Source organism: Macaca mulatta, chromosome 8, assembly GCF_049350105.2.
Source record: "Macaca mulatta isolate MMU2019108-1 chromosome 8, T2T-MMU8v2.0, whole genome shotgun sequence".
Taxonomy (NCBI): domain Eukaryota; kingdom Metazoa; phylum Chordata; class Mammalia; order Primates; family Cercopithecidae; genus Macaca; species Macaca mulatta.
The window spans coordinates 122,704,182-122,725,128 of record NC_133413.1 but is presented as its reverse complement, the minus strand read 5'-3'; the positions used below and the strand labels follow the sequence as shown (position 1 = coordinate 122,725,128).

Sequence of the window (20,947 nt, the reverse complement as noted above, 5' to 3'; positions counted from 1 at the left end):
AAGTACTTAGGAGGGTGCCTAGCATAGAGTAAGCTCTATATAAATGTTATGATCATAATTGTTATCATCATCCTCATTACTTTTCAGTGGATGCTGTTATTCCTCAAAGAATGTAGGAAGGAGAAAGTACCAAATCATTTTTTAAAAAATTCAAGACAATATTTATCTGGAAATGAACTATTTTGAAGGCAAATTTAGTCAATGCATGTTTTAGTAATATAATACAAATAATATGCTGTTATTGAGTTAATTGTAGTATTATTTTTAGATATGCCATTCAAAGGTCATCCATTAATGCTGTCTAATTATTTTTTAACATTTTCATGGTATACAAAAACTTAATTTTCATTGCTTTTATGAGTTTTGAAAAACCGTATGATTTGATTTGCAAGTCTAGTATCTATCTAAGATGTTATCTCTGACCTTTAGTCTTTTTTAATCCTTTGCATTAGAATTAACTCCCTCTCTTGGACTGCTTTACTTTAGTGCCCTGCGGTGGATTTTTAACTAAGCGCAAAGGGACTATTTTGTCACCTGGATACCCTGAGCCTTATGACAACAATCTGAATTGTGTGTGGAAGATCACAGTGCCAGAGGGAGCTGGCATTCAAGTAAGAATATTTAAGTTTTTCTTCTTTTCATTATCTGTTTGTCGTCAATCTTTTCAGAGATGACAGAATGAACATTATTTCTAAAAGTTTAGCAAGTGATTTTGACTGACATGGTTGAAATGAATAGAAAGATATTTGTTATTAATGTTTTTCACATAGAATTAACAGAAAGCCAATTCAAGATGGCATAAGCAATACAAAAAATGTATTACCCCCATATAACATGGAATCTTGAGATAAGCAGATTTAAACATTATTTCAGGGGTTCAGCTGTGTCTTTCCTCACCCAGGTTATTTCCATCACTCTGTTCTGCCATGCTCAGCCTGTTGGTTTTAGTTCTTAGACACCTTCTCCTGAGGTCTTGAGGTGGCTGCAAAAGCTCTAGGCATAACAGCCCTACATAGCAATGGCCAGCAGCTAAATCAGAATGTCCCTATGTTATGTACCATTTCAGTGGTTAAGAAAACTTTTCAGGAAACCTGCCAGCAGACTTTCCCTCCTGTTTTATTGACCAAGATTGTAATCATATCCATTCCTGACGTATACAATGGGCAACAACCAAAGATTTACTATGATTTGGCTCAAATAAAATGGTGTTACATATCAGGAGTAAGCAATAAGTGCAGCCTCCTATGATGCACACATCTCTCACTTAATTGAACTAAACCAGGTCTCTGTTAGCAAGGAAGGAGGATGCTCTTTAAAAATAGGTAATCAACAGTGACTGTCCTGTTATTTGAATTATACCTATTTTGGGGGCTGCTATTTGGTGAGTTATTCTGTTTACATAAAGATATATTTTTTTCTGGATGAATTGGTAATATTTTACTGCAGAATCAGTATATATATTCTATGAAAGGTAATTATGCTTCATAAATATTACATTATCTAGCCTTCACAGATATAACTTTATTACTTCTCTAATTGACTTGTAGAGTTTTTATTTAGAAATTTGAGACATATATGAGTTGTGGAAAAATTAGCCAAGACACCATGCATTTATAATGAAATCACATTGAAGCATATTTTTTAGTAAAAAACAATCAGCTTCATGGATTTATAATTGTTCAGACGTTTTAAAAATTACTTGACTTGCGTTGGGAGTAAAATATGCCAGCAAAACAATGTCAGAGTTTTAAGGGTATCCAAAGATTATAGATGCATACTTACATTCTGGCTAGTTTACAGACAATTTGTAAAATTTGAAGATAACTAATCAACTCTATCTTATTATAGTAGAATAGTAAGGATTTTGGGATTGCCCATGTACCAGCTTATGTAGAGGATCTGAAATGATATGATATCTTTAAAACCTTCATAGAAATTTTACTATCATCTGGTTGTAATCTTCTGAAAGTTATTCTAGAGCATCTATATATTAACATTAGCTTACTTATTTCCATCTTATCTTAAAATTATGAAAACCCTGGCATTTTTTATTTAGTTTTCATCTTCTCTTTTTGACCCACTGCAATGTGGCTTCAGCACCCAATACTCTAATAGAGCCAATCTCATAGTGAAGATCTAAATGTGATTAAATCCATTGTGTGGTTCATCTTTCTTGCTCTGTCAGCAGCTCTCTATCTTGTTGTTCCTCCCCTGATTCCTAATAGACTATTTTTGTCTCCTTAGATCCTAGGAGACCAATATTTTCTTGGATTTTGTTTTGTTTTCTCTTCTACATCTGTAGCTCCTACTTCTATATCTCCTACCTGGTCTCCTCTTCCAATTCAATCTATTGTTCAAATATTAGTGTTTATGAGATTCTGTGGCCTTTGTTCATTTCACTTTATTCTCTCTGGGACCTTGTCTAATTCCATGGCTTCAGCTACTTTCATGTGCTAGAAATGTCCGGACCTAAACCATAATAGAAAATCAGAAAACATATTTTCGAATGAGGTGCTGAATAAATTATGACATCCAGACCTAAATATCTAACCCAGACCTCTCACCTAAGCTGCAGAACATATATCCAACTGCCTACTGGACATTTTCAGCTAAACTTCTTGATGGCTTGTCAAATTCAACCTGTCTAAAAGTGACTTCATAGACTCTTCTCAAAACTATAGAACTTTCTCAGTGTTCTCTTTCTCAGAATAACTTTCTCATCCATTAAGTTACACAAGCCAGAAATGTTAATTCTTCTCTGACTCTTAACTCGGTACAATGAAATTTGTCAGGTCTGTCTTTCATAAATCTCTTAAACAAGTCTATTTCTCTCCATCCACACTTTTACTACCCAAGATCAGGTAGCGTCATCCTTGTCCCAGGTTCTTATTCTCCTCCAGTCTATCTCCTGTACATCTAGTAGAGTAACCATCTGAAAGTAAAAATCTAATACTATCATTTTTTTGTATATAATACCTCAGTTGTCTCCAATCTCCTTAACTCCTTTGACACTATTGATTATGCCATTGTGCTCTGTCCTTATTTTGTAACTATTCTATCTGTACTATTTCAGCTCCTTATAAAAACCTAGCTTTCTTTTGCCTTTGGACCCTTTGTGCATGTTGTTCTTTCTGCCAACACTCTCTATGATCTCCTTTTATTTTGCTTATTCTTACTTGACACTTCTGTCTCAACTTAAATACATTTTCTGTGGAAGACCTTCCATGAACTTGAGACAAGGTTAAGTTCTGCTGTATGTTCTCACAGTTCCCTGGAATTTATTTATTATAACACCCATCACATTTTAATGTTACTGCTAATTATCTATAACCTCATGAGGACAGTGCCAAGTCCATTCTGTCAGCTAGTACAGTTCCTGGAAGTACATACTGCACAGTGCCTGGCAGTATATTCTCAGTACATATTTTTAGAATGAATCAATGAATACTTGCACAAGTGGAGTTTTGACTATTTTAGGGTTAGCAGGCATAATGAACTACTAAGATGTTTGCAGAAAAACTATGTTATATATCACTTATCCTAGGCAAACACTATTCAAAACAGGACACATATGAATAACACTAAAATCTTCCACTGAGGAAGGACTTTGTTTCTTGACTGTACTTTAGAAAACAAAATTTGAGTTTAGCAGAGCATTTAGCAAACATATAGTGTGTAAAAATTTTGGATTTTAATTGTAAACATGCTAAAAACAGCTATCAAGGACTTTTTTCTGATTGATCACTTATATGGATGCTAGTTTTAGACATATCACTGAGTTATAGAAACTTGTAACACATACACACACACACACACACTTATGTAATATATGACTTATATTTGAATCTTCATTAAATTTACCTAAGAGCTACCTGGCTACTACACTAGGTTTAAAGATCAATATTTAATATTTGTCTCTGTTGGGCCAAATATGTGTGTGAATAAAGAATTATATGAATATTCAATAAATCATATATGAGATAAAGTGGGATTATCATTGTTAAAAAGAGAGGAAAAGAAGAAACATTTGGAATGCTGAAAAATTACAATAATACAGAATAATTGAACCATTCTTTGGGAATTACCTCAACAAACAGATTAATTTGTTAAATTAATATTATGTGAGAATATCCCACTCTTTGTGGCAAAGAGTAGATTCATTTATTTGTTTGTTTATATTAGCAGGATATATTGGAGAATTTCAATGGGGCTACATTCAAAATTAACAGTGATAGTTATCAGGAAAAGGGAAATATGTAATAAACCATGGGGAAAAATATGTTGATTACATTATTGTATCAGTTTACAGATGATTATCCTGATTTTATGTAATCTGAAGTAAAATGGAATTTGAACAGTTATAATGATAGAAGCCTAGTTTTAATGATTGGAAATTCATTACCTCATAAAGCTATTCCATTGCCATGATGGGCAACTATATCTAATGCAAAGTTACTCTGAACAGTGAGTCAATAATTACCTCTTTTAAAATTTTTAGTTGGGCCGGGCGCGGTGGCTCACATCAGTAATCCCAGCTCTTTGGGAGGCCGAGGCGGGCCGATCACGAGGTCAGGAGAGCAAGACCATCCTGGCTAACATAGTGAAACCCCGTCTCTACTAAAATACAAAAAAATTAGCCGGGCGTGGTGGCGGGCACCTGTAGTCCCAGCTACTTGGGAGGCTGAGGCAGGAGAATGAAGTGAACCCGGGAGGTGGAGCTTGCAGTGAGTGGAGATCGCGCCACTGCACTGCAGACTGGGAGACAGAGCAAGACTCTGTCTCAAAAAAAGAAAAAAAAAATCTTTAGTTAGCTTTCACGTGTCTTCTGTCATAATGAGTACTCAATCATTTATTTGAGTCCCTTAACAAATCTCATAGCATTGTCTGCTAGTCCTTCTGGCCAAATTCTTCTTCTACACTCTATATTTTTATTATGCCAAACTACATTCACAATGTACCTCAAATCCCAGTGGCAAATTATATTACAGCTCTCTGGCTGCTGTAACAAATTACCATGAGTTTTATAATTACAAACAACAGTTTTATTTTATTTTTTTCCTCATAGCCGTGGAGGCCAGAAGTCCAAAATCAACTTTACTGCACTGAAATTGAGATCCTGGCAGAACCTCTCCTACCTTGTCCCTGACCACTTCAGGGACAAGAATGAGAGAATCTCTTCCTTATTTTTTTCCAGCTTCTAGTGGCTGCTGGAATTCCTTGGATTCTGGCCACATCACTCCAATTTCTGCCTCCGTGGTCACATTGTCTTCTCTTCTATGAGTGTCGAGTCTCCCTCTGCCTCTTTTCCCCTCTCTCAAGATTCTTAAATTAAGCTCATCTGAAAGACCCTTTTCCATATACGGTAATATTTAGAGGTTCCAGAGATCAGAACCTAATATCTTCAGAAGGCATTATTCAGCTATATACACTAGACATATGTATCCAGAAGTAAACTGACTTTCTTTCTCCCTCCTAGGTAATAGATTTTCCTGGAGATGTCTACATTTTTGCTCTTGTTACCCCACTACTCTCAATAATTCAGAAAAGAAAATAAATTTTTCTCAAAATTTTCCTTTCACTTCCTCCCCTATGCGAATCACACAAAATTTAATAACTTTCTCTACAGCAACACGTGTAATATCTGGATTCCCATTTTTACTAAACTTGCCTCCAATACACTTCAGTCTCTCATTGTTTTTTACTGCAATACATATTGAAATATTACTGAAATAGATATTGAAATTGTCTTTTCACATTTACTTTCTTCACCCAACGCAGTGCTGTACCTAGAGCACAGTCCTAATCATGTTCTTCCTCCGACTTCTGAAACCTTCATTGGAAAACTGAAGGTGTCACTGTGTCTTGAAGTGCATAGTTACTATGCTGGTGTTTAGTTTTTTATTGAGTTTCTCCCCTAATCTTCCTCTTAGCTAAGATTTATTGAGTCGTTACTACATGCTGGGCACCTTATACGAATTAACTAATTTAATTTTTATAATGAATCTATGTATTAGATACCCTTATGACAATAATTTATTTAAATAATCTGAAGTACAGAAAGATGAACAACTTTCCTTTAGTGGCATGCCAATGAGGAGAAGGAGCCAGGAAGTTGCAAACCTAGGCTCTTTGATTCTAAGTTCTCTTGTATTTAGCTACTAAGCTCTACTCTTTTGAACTTTTTATTATTTCTCTAACTTTGCATGTGTATTTCTTCTTATGTAAATACCCTCCCCTGTGGCTAAATAAGATTACTCATGGTCCACTAAATCTAGCTCATGGTTTGATTCCTTTTACATTGTTAGACACTCAATAATTTCCTTCAGCTCAATATCTTTAGCTTAGCTCAAATGTCAACTCCTGCGTGAATCTTCACATTTTTTAAAAAGCTGAATGCAGTATTTTCTTCCCCTGAACTGAAGGAAAGGAAATTTTAGACATGAAGAGGGAATTTATAATTGTTTAAGGAGGTAGCAGTTATATTACAATTATACAGCTTTACTTCTGGTCTTCTTCCTGTCTTAGAACATTGCCATTGGGCCTGATGCCAATCCTACAGGCAGGGTATCTATTGCCATGTGGCACTCACCCCTGGAAACAGGCACCAATATTCACTTGTATGGAAGAATAATGATGGGCTATTTTGCAGATAATAAATTTTTAATGAGTGAAATTGTTGTAATTATTTAGTGAATGAGTACAGTGCCTACATTTTTAACAGATTTTAGCTTAAAAAAAACTTTTAATAAAGTTATTCCTTTCCTTCCTCTAAAACTACAAAAAAATTAATAAAGAAATAGCAAAATAGTATCCACAGTTGTGAGGGTCCTGTGGGTTCTTGCAAAAACTCAAGCTGTGCCAAGTGATGTGCAATAAAGTAACACATGCCTCTTTCTTTAAATAAAATTTAATAGATAGGAGAGAATTAAATCTCCCCAATATTTCCCTTCTCAACTTTAAGGACCTTCAACTGTGAATTAGTTGCTATAACTCTATTCATTAAAATAAATTTTTAAACATGCATTTGAATTAATTACAAAATGCCATTTTTTCTCATCCATACTGAGACTTGTTAAAATTATGCATGTTAAATTTTTTTAAATAAAGGAAGAGAAGACATTGAGCAAAGTTTATGCAAGGAAAGGATAATTTAAAAGTATCCAGAAATAAACTTGGTTTTAAAAAGGTTTATTATAAGCTCCTATAGACTTGTAGACCACAAATCTGGTTTTTCCTAATAGCTACAAGAAAACTAGGAAACTCAAATCAATGACATATACATAAAAATTAACCAATTGTTTTGAAAATGAATTGAGATTCCAGGCACTGAGTCATTAGATTAGCTCAAAGCTTTTGAAAAGAGAATGTTCTGAGATAGTGACAGACATTACTCTGGTTATACCCATAGTGAACGTTGGTAGGTGCTTCAAAGGCTTTTCTGTGTAAAAATCAGCTCGTGTAAGCCAGTACAATAATGGAAAAAAATCAGTTCTGTTAAAAACCTTCTATGAGGGGCCACAGTTATGTGGTCCAGGATTTGAACTCTCTTTTCCAAGGGAGATTGGTGGACTATAGTTATGTGTATCTGGTTAGAAATGTCTATTCTTACCTGTAATTATTATTTCACAGGTACAAGTTGTTAGCTTTGCCACAGAACATAATTGGGATTCTCTGGACTTTTATGATGGGGGAGACAACAATGCTCCAAGACTTGGAAGCTATTCAGGTAAATAAGAGAGCTGAGCTTAATTAAAATACAAGTATAATTAAGAATATAAACAAAATTAAAGAGCTACCTACAACTCTTACTTGGTGGTTTTAATTTGCTTTTTACAAACTATACACAAAGATACAAGGACTGAAGTTTAAAAGATTTAAAGATGATATCAATATTGATATTCAAAACCTTATTATATTTTTAATTCTTTATATATTTGTCTAATTATTTATTGATGCTTTTATATTACTGATAATATTTTCAGCTGAGTTGGGGTTCAGGAATAGTATGTATGCTCTTTTCCTTAAAAGGATGAGCAATAATAATTAAAAAATTACACTGTGCTTTGAATTGTGTGCTATGAAGTCATGAAAATAGCCAGGTGAATGCTACAAGGTACTGTTAGGTGAGAATAAAGAGAATACAGAATTATTTCTATGAAATGAATAAAATTGTATAAAATTAGTATATACATGTGTAACAAGACCAGAAAGAAACAAAATAAAAGTCTTATTTTTTATGTAAGATGTGGACTTGCTTTTAAAATCTGTTAGATTTATTAAGGTTGTTATTTTTTGAGATGTAGTCTCGCTCTGTCTCCCAGGCTGGAGTGCAGTGGTGAGATCTCAGCTCACTGCAACCCCTGCCTCCTGGGTCCGAGCGATTATCCTGTCTCAGCCTCCAGAGTAGCTGGGATTACAGACGTGCATCACCATACCCAGCTAAGTTTTATATTTTTTGGGAGAGACGGGGTTTCACTATGTTGGCCAGGCAGGTCTTGAACTTCTGCCTTCAGGTGATCCACCTGCCTTGGCGAGCAGGTGATCACACCTGCTGAGATTACAGGTGTGAGCCACAATACCCGGCCAGATTTATTGAGGTTTAAAAGGTAATTTATGCAATAATTTAAAAGCTTTTGCATATATAAGTTGAAATAAAAAGTTTTACTTTGTTAATTTTTTACTATTATAGTTTTTAAACTCTAGAAATATAAACATAGCTAACAGATTAGCTTATTCAATTCAGATATACTGAAATAAATTTGAATGACTAAGCTTTTAAGAGATTTTTAAATGGAGTAGTGGAACCCATTATTTATCAGAACCAATGAGGAAAAGAAAGAAATATCTGGAGCAGGAGTGATTTGATTTAGGCATGAACAATATAGATTTAGATAGAAGTCTTAGAAAAATCCCACACAATTTTAGTATACTTTTATTTATAATAGGTTGGGGGTAATACTTTATTAGTATCATTATTAATTTTTGTGTGTGCATTTTTAGAGACAGGGTCTGGCTCTATTGCCCAGGCTGGAGTGCAGTGGTGCAATCATAGCTCACTGCAGCCTTAAGTTCTTGGGCTCAAGTGACCTATCTGCTTCAACTTCCTGAGTTGCTGGGACTACAGTCACATGCCACAACCTCAATTAATTTTTATTTTATTTTGTTTTTTTAGAGCTGAGGTCTTGCTGTGTTTCCCAGGCTGATTTCCAACTTGTGGTCTCAAGAGATCCACCTGTCTTACAGCCTCCTGATTAGCTGGGATTGTAATCCCGTGATTATTACATGAGCCACCACACCCATCTGTAATACTTTAAAAATAATAATATAATGATAATATAAGTGATAAATAACACCTGTTGATCACTAAGTGCTAGTTCTGTGTGACATTTGCCATGCATTTCCTTATTTGATCTTTCTAGCAAACCTGGTAGGTAATGGAGGCTTAGAGAGATTAAGTTGCCTGAGGTTGTACAACTAATGTTAGAATGAGATTGGGACCCAGCTGGTGTGACTCCAGAACTAGAGCTCTTAATCAGTAAGATCCTCTAAGAGACTTAAGGCAGGTGAAATGACCTTTTAAGTTTCTGTTTATTCCTGTCTTCAGCGGTTGCCGTTATCACACTATGGTCAGAAAAAAAGCAAGTGTGTGCTCTGTAATAAATTTTTTCTGTTCTTTCATAGAAGACATCAGGAGTGAGGTCCACAAAGTTGTGCAAAGCAAATGTAAAGAAACCAGTTACTTACAAAGAAATGTTTTTAATGATCTCAACTCATATGCTTGTTGAACTTTGTCTTAAAATGTAGAATTAACGCTTACTTATTTTCATGCTTGCCATTTGAAACTGCTAGAGTTGGAGTCAAAAATCTTAAACTATTTGCTCAATAGCAAACTCAAGAAATAATTGTTTCAAGCAGATACTTTATATTTTCAAACTCAATAACTTAATAAAATAAATTTGGTCTCCTTCAGAAGTCCAGAAAAATATCATTATAATGCATTTGCTGAAAGACAAGAGTAACAGTAGTTCATAACTGGAATTTTTTTGAAAGCTGACTACCAGCTTTGCTGTCAGAGTTTAAGAAACATTAAGGCACTTGACCTAGTATAGAATAATCTATCTATCTAGCTGTCTAACTTTAATTCATTATTAAAAGTCAATCAATGACTATATTATCTGACTCATAAAAAGTTGTTACTATACTATAAAAATCACGTACAAAGTTCAAAATTAAGTTTATTTTTATTCCTTTTTAGTTTGCAAACTGTTCTATTCATATTTTGTGTTTCTTTTTAATTAGTTCACAAATCTGGTGACATACAGGCAGTTAAAACTGGTTATCACTTTGAAAATCAGAAGCCTCTGGTATAGCACAGTCTTCAAAAAACATATTGGAAAACAGAGAGAATACACAGTAATAACCTCTTTGAACATGATCATTGCAAACATTCATGTTTCTAACAAGATTAACTTTACATATATATGTATTTATTGTTTATTATCAGCTCATGCACAGAATACTGAAATCCACATGAAATTCAACTTTTTTTTCGGTGAACATGTCAAACATATAGCTTTAACTTTCACCAGCTCTTTTTGCTCCTACCCATTTTTAGGAAGCAATCTAAAGCCATCTCAAGTGGTCTGTCTTCTTGGAAATAGGAACAGTATATTGAAAGAGGATTGTGAGAAAAATATTTCTACTATTTTTTTTTTTGAAAAACAACTTGATTAATGCATATTTTTAGTGGTAATCTATTGACTGATTAGTAAACTTACTTAATTTTATTATAGTACTTATTATATGGCCATTGACTTGCCTTCTCATATATCATTTCAGGAACAACAATACCCCATCTTTTGAATAGTACGTCTAATAATCTATATCTAAATTTTCAATCAGACATCAGTGTTTCTGCTGCAGGATTTCATCTTGAATACACAGGTAAAAATAATATCATGTGCCATTCAAAAAGGTTAAGAACAAGTTTATATTAATTAAAAAATATTTTTGTGAGTATGTATATATTATAGCAACTTTCTCAAATAAAACACTGTCTTATTAAAATTTTGAAGTATTACTTCAATTCAATTACAAAATTATATGGATAAAGTTTTAATGATTTCACAAGAATTTACAAGTTTTTTTTTGTTATTAAGAATAATTAATGTGAAATCTACCTTTTCAACAAATGTTTAAGTGTGCAATATTGTATTAACTGTAAGTCCAATATTATGCAACAGATCTCTAGCACTTACTCATCTTGCATAACTGAAACTTTATACCCATTGAACCACAGCTCTTCATTTCCCCCTTTCCCTATCCCCTGACAACCACCATTCTACTCCACTTCTTTGGGTCTGACTATTTTAGATTTGCCATGGAAGTGGAATCATGAAGTATTTATCCTCCTGTGATTGGTTTCTTTTACTGTGTAATGTCCTCCAGGTTCATCACCTCCTGGTCTTTATATCTGTTTTTATCCAGTACTACACTGTTTTGGTAACTCTATCTTTGTAATATATAATCAAGAAGTAGGACCCCAGCACTTTTGTTCTTCTTGCTCCAGAATTCTTTGGCTGTTCAAGATCTTTTGTGGTTCCATATGCATGTTAGTACTTTATTTGTGGAAAAACATGTCACAGATTTTGATAAGCATCAAATTGAATCTGTAGGTTGTTTTGTGTAGTATGGACATTTTAACATTATTAAATATTCCAATCCATAAAAATGGGATGTATTTCTATTTATTTGTGTGTCTTCTGTAATTTTTCTAGTAGCCATTTTGTAGCTTTCTTTTTTTTTTTTTTTTGAGAAGGAGTTTCGTTCTTGTTGCCCCGGCTCGAATGGAATGGCATGATCCTGGCTCACTGCAACCTCCACCTCCTGGGTTCAAGTGATTCTTTTGCCTCAGCCTCCCAAGTAACTGGGATTACAGGCACTCTACACCACACCCAGCTCATTTATATTTTCAGTACAGACGTAGTTTCACCATGTTGATTAGGCTGGTCTCGAAATGCAGCTGATTCTTTGTATGTTAATTTTGTATCTTGCAACTTCATGGATTCACTTACTAGTTCTAACAGTTTTTTTTTTTTTAATGGAGTCTCCTCAATATTACTGATAAATAATGATTATTCATATTTCTGGGATACATGTGATATTTTTGTACATGTATACAATGTGTAGTGATCAAAACAGGGTAATTGAATTATCATTCATAACCTCAATCATTTATCATTTATTTATGTTGGGAACATTTCAAATCTTCTCATTATTTTAAAGTATACAATAAATTATCATTAACTCGTCACCCTGCTTATCAAACATCAGAATTTATTCTTTCTTTCTAACTGTATTTTTGAACCCATTAACCAATCTCTCTTCTTCCTTGCCTTCCAAGTCATCCATTTCAGCCTCTGGTAACCATCATTCTACTCTCTACCTCCATGAGATCAACTTTTTTAGCTTACACATACGTGTGATATGTGAGAATATGCAATATCCATTTTTTATGCCTGGCTCATTTCACTTAACATAACATCCTCTAGTTCCAGTCATGTTGCTGCAAATAACAGGATTTCAATTTTATGGCTGAATAGTACTCCATTGTCATATATACCATATTTTCCTTACCCATTCATGCACTGATGGACACAGGTTGATTCCATATATTGGCTATTGTGAATACTGCTGCAATAAACACGAGAGTGCAGGTATCCCTTTGATATACCAATTTTCTTTCTTTTGGATATATAACCAGCAGTGGGATTGCTGGATCTTATATAGTTCTATTTTCCATTTTTTAACGAAACCTCCCTACTATTGTTTATAATGCCTTGACCAATTTACATTCCCACCAAGAATGTATAAGAGTTACCTTTTCTCCTTTTTTTTTTTTTTTTTTGGTTGCTTGATAATATCCACTTTACCTGGGGCAAGATGACATCTCAGTGTGGTCCATGGAGTCTTTATGTTGTTCCGCATTTAGGATTTTATCATCTGCAGACAGGGACAATTTTAATTATTCCTTTTTGACTTGGATGCCTTTTATTTCTATTTCTTGCCTAATTCCTCTGTCTAGGACTTCCGGTAGTATTTTGATTAGAAGTGGAGAGAATATCCTTACCTTTTTCCTGATTATAAAGAAAAAGCTTTTTGTTTTTTACCATTGAGTATGATGATAGTTATGGGCTTTTCATATGTGGTCTTTATTATGTTGAGGTAAATTTCTTATACACCTAGTTTTTTTTTTGAGAGTTTTTAATAATGAAATGGTGTCAAATACATTTAAATACTTTTCTTTTGCATTCATTGATACAATCATGTGACTTGTATTCTTCACTCTGTTAATGTGATATATTACGTTTATTGATTTGTGTACATTTGACCATTGTTACATTCCAGGAATAAATTCCTCTTGGTTGCGGTATATGATTTTTTTTTTTTTTTAACATGCTGCTAGATTTGGCTTACTATCATGTTGTTGAGGATTTTTGCATCCATGTTCAGAAGGGATATTGGACTATAGTTTTCTTTTCTTGTGGTGTCTTTGGCTTTGCTATTAGGGCAGGGCTGACTGCAATAAAAAAGTTTGGACATATTTTCCCCTCTTCAATTTTTTTTGAAGAATTTGAGAAGGATTGATGTTAATTTTTTAAGTGTAAGGTAGAATTCACCAGTGTAGCCATCTGGTGCTGTGCCTTTCTTTGTTGGGAGGACTTTTTTAACTGATTCAATCCTTTTACTAGTTACTGGTTCATGTAGATTTTCTGTTTCCTTAAAATTTAGTCTTGGTAACTTTTATATTTCTAGGAATTTTTTTTTTCATTTTTCTGAGTTATTCTAATTTTTGGTGTGTAATTGTTCATAGCAGTCTCTTACTCTTTTAATATCTGTGGCACCAATTGCAATGCCTACTTTTTAATTATAAGTATTTTTAAATTGAGAAAAAGGAACTAGATCCTGTAGAGATTTTAAAATTGGAATTAAAGTGACTACTCCTGACATAGAAAATGTACATTCATCTCCCAAATTCCTGCAAAACTTTCTATCATAAAAATAGATTAGTTCCCCTATTAAACACATATATGAAGCAATGTGTCATTTCATACATAAAATCATCACAAATGTAATTAGGTGAGTGTTTGGGTAACTATGGGTTTTCTTACTCTCTACTTAAAATGCAAAGAAGACAAAATCTTTCAACATCATCTCATTCAGGCCACTTAGTTCCACACTGAAACACCATGACCTAAATTGAAGTTTTGATAGACATGAAACTCTCAGTGGGAGGGAACAGCAGCTGCAATTGATAAGCATGTGCTAAGTAAATAATATTTAAATGATTTTTTACATGTTTTTGGTTTTATAATGAAGTTTACTTTTCAGTTATTGCTAACTTCAGATACAATAAATGTATCACTGTAATGCAAATACATGACAAATCCATAAAACAAAATTTATTCATTCATTCTTTATTCAGCCGACAAATATTTTGAACACCTACCATATGTCAGGCATTATGCTCGACATAAAAAATGTGAAGATAGACATGTCACAGTATCTTTCTTTGAAGAGTCTTGTAGAAGATTCACAAAGATAAAGCAATATTACAGTGCTTTGAATACAGTAATAGATATATTTGTGGTAGATCACCCAAAAGCAATAAATAACCATCTCCATTTAGGAAATTCAGGGAATACTTCAAACAGGAGGTGACACTTGGGGTGAGTCTTAAAAAATAAGGAGTTTTACAGTTAAGCAAGGAGTGGATAGATTCAGCAGAGGAAATCTCACATTCAGACAGCTATTAAATATGCCGCATTAGGAAAAATTCAAACTATTTCAGTAGGAATGGTACATAAGATATGATGCAGTGGCAGTAACTAAGGCTGCTTATATAGGCAAGACTACTCCTGAAAGGTGTAAGACGTCATAATGAGAAATGTGACTTTGTTATAGGTGCCGCAGGTCAAAAGCAGGATATGTTTTGATAGTTCTTCATGATGCAGACCATTAAATTATTGTAAACCACAAGTAAATTGAAGAAACTTTAAAAAGTCTCTTGTGGACAACTTTTGCATTTCTAAAATATATTGCTGAATGCAAAAATCCTTTATTTGTATAATATATGATCACTAATATTTAACAAGATGATATAGCTATATATAATATTTTTTAAACTGTTCTTTTGGTTAGAAATTCTTATTTTTAATAAATGAGATAAATTGAGCTATATCCTAATTAACACATAATAGATGCTAATAGTACATTGTGTCTTGCCTTTTAGAACAGAGAATTACAAGTTTGACTGCTCTTCCTAAGGGAAATCAATAACTACTCACATTAAATCTCACAATTTTAGGTCTTGGAAACCAACATCTTTGACAGGAAAGACATACTAGTTATAATTTAAGCATTTTAAATCATGATCTTTAATTTAGAAAGTAACATTGAGTGCTTATGTGAAGTGCACTCTGCTTAGAACTGTAGGGAAATTGGGAGATGAATGAGACAAATCTCTTTTCTAATTGAGTGAAAACTTTATTACATGGTATATGTTTTTCCCTGTACTGTATTTGTGACTGTTTACCCAATTAAATTACAACTTGTTATTTCTATAAAATGAGCAAAGAAAGCCACTGTCCTCTAAATTAATTATCTGAATCAAACTAAAAAATGTGAGAATTTACTATTGGTAATGAATGAGCATAAGAACAAATGATGCGTTGGTATATTTTATGTGCAGTTGCTTTAAATAATAACACTACCAACTCTCCTAATAGTCCAGAGGCTATTCAAAGTGAATGGCATTTAATCTATTAGTTTGAATTCACGTAATTTAAATGTTCGTAAAGCGATGCTTTGGGTTCAAGATGATCCCTAGATACTTCTTAAGAGTCATTAGCTATCTAGATTCTTCACCTAAGAGAAAAATATGCAAACAAAACATAGAGCAGGATATTTATGCAATCTATGAAATGTGTTAACTGTATTTTTCAAAAACCACAAAGTGGCAACCTATTAGAAGATGATATTATAGTCAGCAACTTTTTAAAGCATTGTGTTGATAGGCCTTAACTAAGATATCAAAACATTTGCTGAATGCTTCCTTTTAATTGGATCATTATTATTTGAAAACTTCCTGAATTAAAGTAAATATAATTTAAAATAGCACCACAAAAAGCCTTTAAAGGTATAGAAAAATAATTTTATCAAATCATAATTTAGCAGAAGTTAACTCTCCATGTAGACAAAGACCTTTCTTTTTTGAAGAAATTTAATAAATACCTTACTAATGGTATACTTGACTACATTGGTCACATAAAAATACTACAGTTGCATGTGCTATTTTTACACAAAGTCAGTGACCCTAAATTAAAATTATAATTATAATAGAAAACTGAAAGGATACAGAGAAATAGATGTGAAAAAGAGAGTTACAGAATATGGAAAAAGAGAGGTAATAGGGGAGAGGGACTGATAAAGACAGGTGAGAAAAAGATACATTTAGTTGACAGTGGGGAAATCAGTGCCAAAGGACAACTAACATTCTTTCAATTAATTTTTAAAATTTTAGAGTATGTTTCTTGTTTGCAATTCTGTTGTCTAATCAGGAAGGACATTAACATAATATTTGCTAAGTACTGAGTTTAAATTCAGGAGAATGGTGGAAGATTGAACAAGAAAATTTAAAGACTAAGTATTACTTTACAGTACTAAAAAGACTAATAAATTCTGCTCTGGTCTTTAAGGACAAACGTATAAAACAAGCCATGGCAGCATTTTTGACTGCATTGTTAAGAACAGATTGAATAACAGTTAAAATGTGTTTGGTGGATGAAGTGCTACATAGAGCAGCTGTGGTGTAGAACAATATCCAGTCGGGCAACCAGAAAGACTGACTGTTCACTCAGTTGCACACTGGAGACTATTATTCCCAGAAACTCCAGAGAATACAGTGCCCTCTACCCAAGCACCATGGATTTTTTTTCACCAAAATAATGTATTTTGCTTATGGAAAGAGCATCTTAATTTCTGTCAAGTTTCAAAAAAGGTAGCCTTCTCTTAGTGGAGAAACATCTATTTTGTGATAATTCAAGAATCTGTTCATTTGTGAAGGCAGATTTCGATAACTAGATACAGAAATTTTGAAGAACTCCCTGTGTATTTAGAGGCATCTCAAAATACTGGCTGAGATATACAGCCTCTGAAAGAGAAAACTGTGTTTTTTAATGCATGTAAATAAGGACTAAATTTTTTTTTTTAAATACCTAATTTTAGATACTTGATATAAGCAAAATACTTAAACAACTGGGTACTGGGTAAAAATGACATTGGGTGTGAGTGGTGTGTGTGTGTAAACAGGGTAGGTATATTAACTTTTTTCTATGAAGGAGACACCTATGTCACTGCACATCTTTGGGTATTTCATTTGTGACAGTCTCTAAGATAAAAGTTCTGCCCACTGGGTAACATAAGGGAAGAATCACAATGGGGAAATCACAGTCTATAATCACACTATGAATACCAGGAACAGATGCAGAACACTTTAAGGTTTTCTATAAAAAAGGATAGTGTTTATATTTTTCATCCAAGAAAGTAGACTCTTACTATATTCCTAAAGGAGTATTTTAAATAGTGAAGGTTTCAGGAAACATGGCAGGTGTTCTTTCTTAGTAAATGGAAATTTGGCTGAGATTCTTCCCAGCAAGTGAGTGTTCTCTCCATCTGATTTTTCTACTCATGAGGTTTTCAGAAAAAAAAAAAAAAAAAAAATATATATATATATATATATATATATATATTTTGTGTGTGTGTGTGTGTGTGTGAGTGTGTGTATATATATATATATTTGTGTGTGTATATATATATATTTTCTGGTGGCAGAGTTACTACACAGATATGCCCTGCTTTTGATTTACTTAAAAGGTAAATGCTGGCGGATAGGCTGATTTATTTTTATTTATTTATTTATCTTATTTATTTATTTTTTTTATTTTTGGAGACATAGTCTCACTCTGTTGCCCAGGCTGGAGTGCAATGGCACTATCTCAGCTCACTACAACCTCCACCTCTCAGGGTCAAGCAGTTCTCCTGCCTCAGCCTCCCGAGTAGCTGGGACTACATGTCATGCTGCCATGCCTGACTAATTTTTTATATTTTACTAGAGATGGGGTTTCACCGTGTTGACCAGGCTGGTCTTGAACTCCTGTACTCAGGCAATCCACCCACTATGGCCTCCCAAAGTGCTAAGATTACAGGCATGAGCCAACGCGCCTGGCCAGATAGGCTGATTTTTTAATCATTTAGTGATCGTTTCCTTCTTGAACCTGAGATAATGGCATTTTAACTTTAGAATGCCTGATCTTTAATATTTCTGTTATCACTATTATCATTTATATCAGACAAACCTATTGTTCCTTCCACTCAACCCTTTCTACACCTTGGTCTTAATAATATTTCTAGATATTTGATCATTTCATATCATTACCTTCCTATCTACTAAATAAAGGCAACATTCTTTAGCCTCTTATTCCAACACTGATTTCTTAATGCTTCATTTTTCACACATGAATTTTGTAATATTCCCCCACTTAATCAAATTAAGCATTTGTTTTTAGATGTAACATACCTTTCCTCTCTCTACTCCTTTCGCAATTCATTTCCTCCACTTGACATGCTCTACTTCTCTTTTTTTTTTCTCGCTATAAGACTCTTAACTCTTATGTTCTACTCTGAATTGTGTGTGTGCGTGTGTGTGTATGGATTATTTTTATTTGTGAACCTTTTATTCAACTACATCAGTGTTCTTGTTTTTTGTTTTAGCCTGTGTTTGTTTTTGTATGTTGTTATCAGGTAGTCCTCATTCTTCCTTTCTTCCACCTTGTTCATTGCAGATTAATTTCTGTCTTTGGGACTGTAATTTGTGAGTGTGTGTATTTATTTATTTATTGGTTTATTTATGAGACGGAGTCTCACTCTGTCGCCCAGGCTGGAGTGCAATGGCACGTGATCTCAGCTCACTGCAACCTCCACCTCCCAGGTTCAAGTGAATCTCCTGCTTCAACCTCCTAGTAGCTGGGATTACAAGTGTGCACCACCATGCCCAGCTAATTTTTGTATTTTTAGTAGAGACAGGGTTTCACCATGTTGGTCCGGTTGGTCTCGAACTCCTGACCTCGTAATACGCCCGCCTCTGCCTCCCAAAGTCCTGGGATTACAGGTATGAGCCACCGTGCCCAGTCTTTGTCATTTGTTTTTATCTTACACATCACAGATATAAGAGAGAAAACATAATTCCTATTTTACTTAAGACTGGGGACTGGAAGTCAGGTTAGCAAGGGGCTGGGGGAGACATTTAGGAGGGAGTGTAATTCCTGGAGTGTAGGGGATGCCACAGTGCTTGGTGCCACAAGCTCCTTGTGCCACTCCCCCATGCTCATTGGATGTCAGCACCTTATGTGCTGCTTCTTATGAAACACCTGCACACAAGTATTGCCAAGGGCTGAGGAGCTGTTTGAGATTTTGTGTCCTGTATGGGAATTGTTTCAAAAGAAATCAATGACCTCTGCATTCTAACAATATTTTAAGGAGAAAAAGAGAAGGAGACCAGCAAGGAGTCTTGTTTCAGAGGAGCAGTACATGTGCAGCCACTTCTCTGCCCAGCAGCGTATGCCCCATATCCATGTGGGCTAGGCCCTCACCTCTACCCACTTCCTCCCATGGGCTGGAGAACAGCAGTGAGATCCCCAGTAGGAGGCCGGGGGAAATCTGGGCAGCTGCATGTTTTCTGAGCATCTTCTCCATCCTTGCTCCTTTTCTACCCTAAATTTTAACTTCACTGATCAAATCAACCCAGCTCAGAAGTGGTCTCTTCTTCTCTGAATTCTGGTATCATTTCCTTTTTACCTGTCTCAATGCCTATATCTTCATTCATTCAACAAGTATTTACTGAATTCTGTGTGTCAGCCATTGTTCCTATTAGTGAACAAAAGAGGCAATATACTTTTCCCCCCTTGGGGTTTACAGTCTATCAGGTGAAGACAGATAAAAAGTGAGAATATAATAAAGGAGTAATCTATATAGCATTTTAGAAAATGATGTGTCATTGAAAAAAATAGATGGAGAGTTGAGGAATCAGGAGTGCTAGGGATAAAAAGAGGGATGCTATGGCGGTCAGGGCAGACCTTATGGAGAAGGTGACAACTGAGCAAGCAGTTGAAGGTGGTGCAGGAATAAGCCTTGCTGGTAAGTGAAGATATTGTTTTAAGGTACAGCTAGAGCAAATATCACAAAACAGAAGTATGAAGAACGAAAAAGTGAGGTAGCAGGAAATTAAATGAGAGATGAAAAGTAAGTGGGACTTACAAGCCATTGTAAGGACTTTATTTTTGCTCTAGTTGAAATGGAAATCATTAGGGAGATTTGAGCAGAGGAATGACATGCTCTGATTTACAAGGTATTACCATGTTCTGCAGTTCTAATGCTTAAGTAACAATTGTAATTAGCATTCTTGAATTATCTCTCTGCATGAATATTAAAGTACTTTTGGGTAGTGTGTTGTGCATTATTTATTTCCAATAAGACACAAGATAATGTGTTGCTGGTTTTATGTCCTCAATGAATATTTGCTGGAAAACTGAAAAACAAAACAAAACAATGATTATGTTTTTCTGAGCAAGATGATCACTTTGTATGACTATGGACTATGCCTTGGCTATTATCACTCAGTACACAAATACCTGACGACGACGACTTCTTCTTCTTCTTCTTCTTCTTCTTCTTCTTCTTTTTCTTCTTCTCCCTTTTCTTCTTCTTCCCCTCCTCCCTCCTCCCTCCTCTCTCCTCCTCCTCCTTCTTCTTCTCCTTCTTCTTCTCCTCCTCCCTCCTCCTCCCCTCCTTCTTCCTCTTCTTCTTCCCCTTCTTCTTCTTCTTCTTCTTC

General features: G+C 34.4%; 1 protein-coding gene across 1 annotated transcript in view; it reads left to right on the top strand.

Annotated features, from left to right (window-relative positions):
- The window catches only part of CSMD3 (CUB and Sushi multiple domains 3), a 1,224,761-nt gene that overhangs the window by 1,058,309 nt on the left and 145,505 nt on the right, over nucleotides 1-20,947 (top strand). Inside the window, exons 36-38 of the mRNA XM_015145899.3 lie at nucleotides 487-611; nucleotides 7,630-7,726; nucleotides 10,840-10,944. Of these exons, the coding sequence (XP_015001385.2) occupies nucleotides 487-611; nucleotides 7,630-7,726; nucleotides 10,840-10,944 (327 nt within the window). The remainder of the gene's footprint in view (nucleotides 1-486; nucleotides 612-7,629; nucleotides 7,727-10,839; nucleotides 10,945-20,947) is intronic.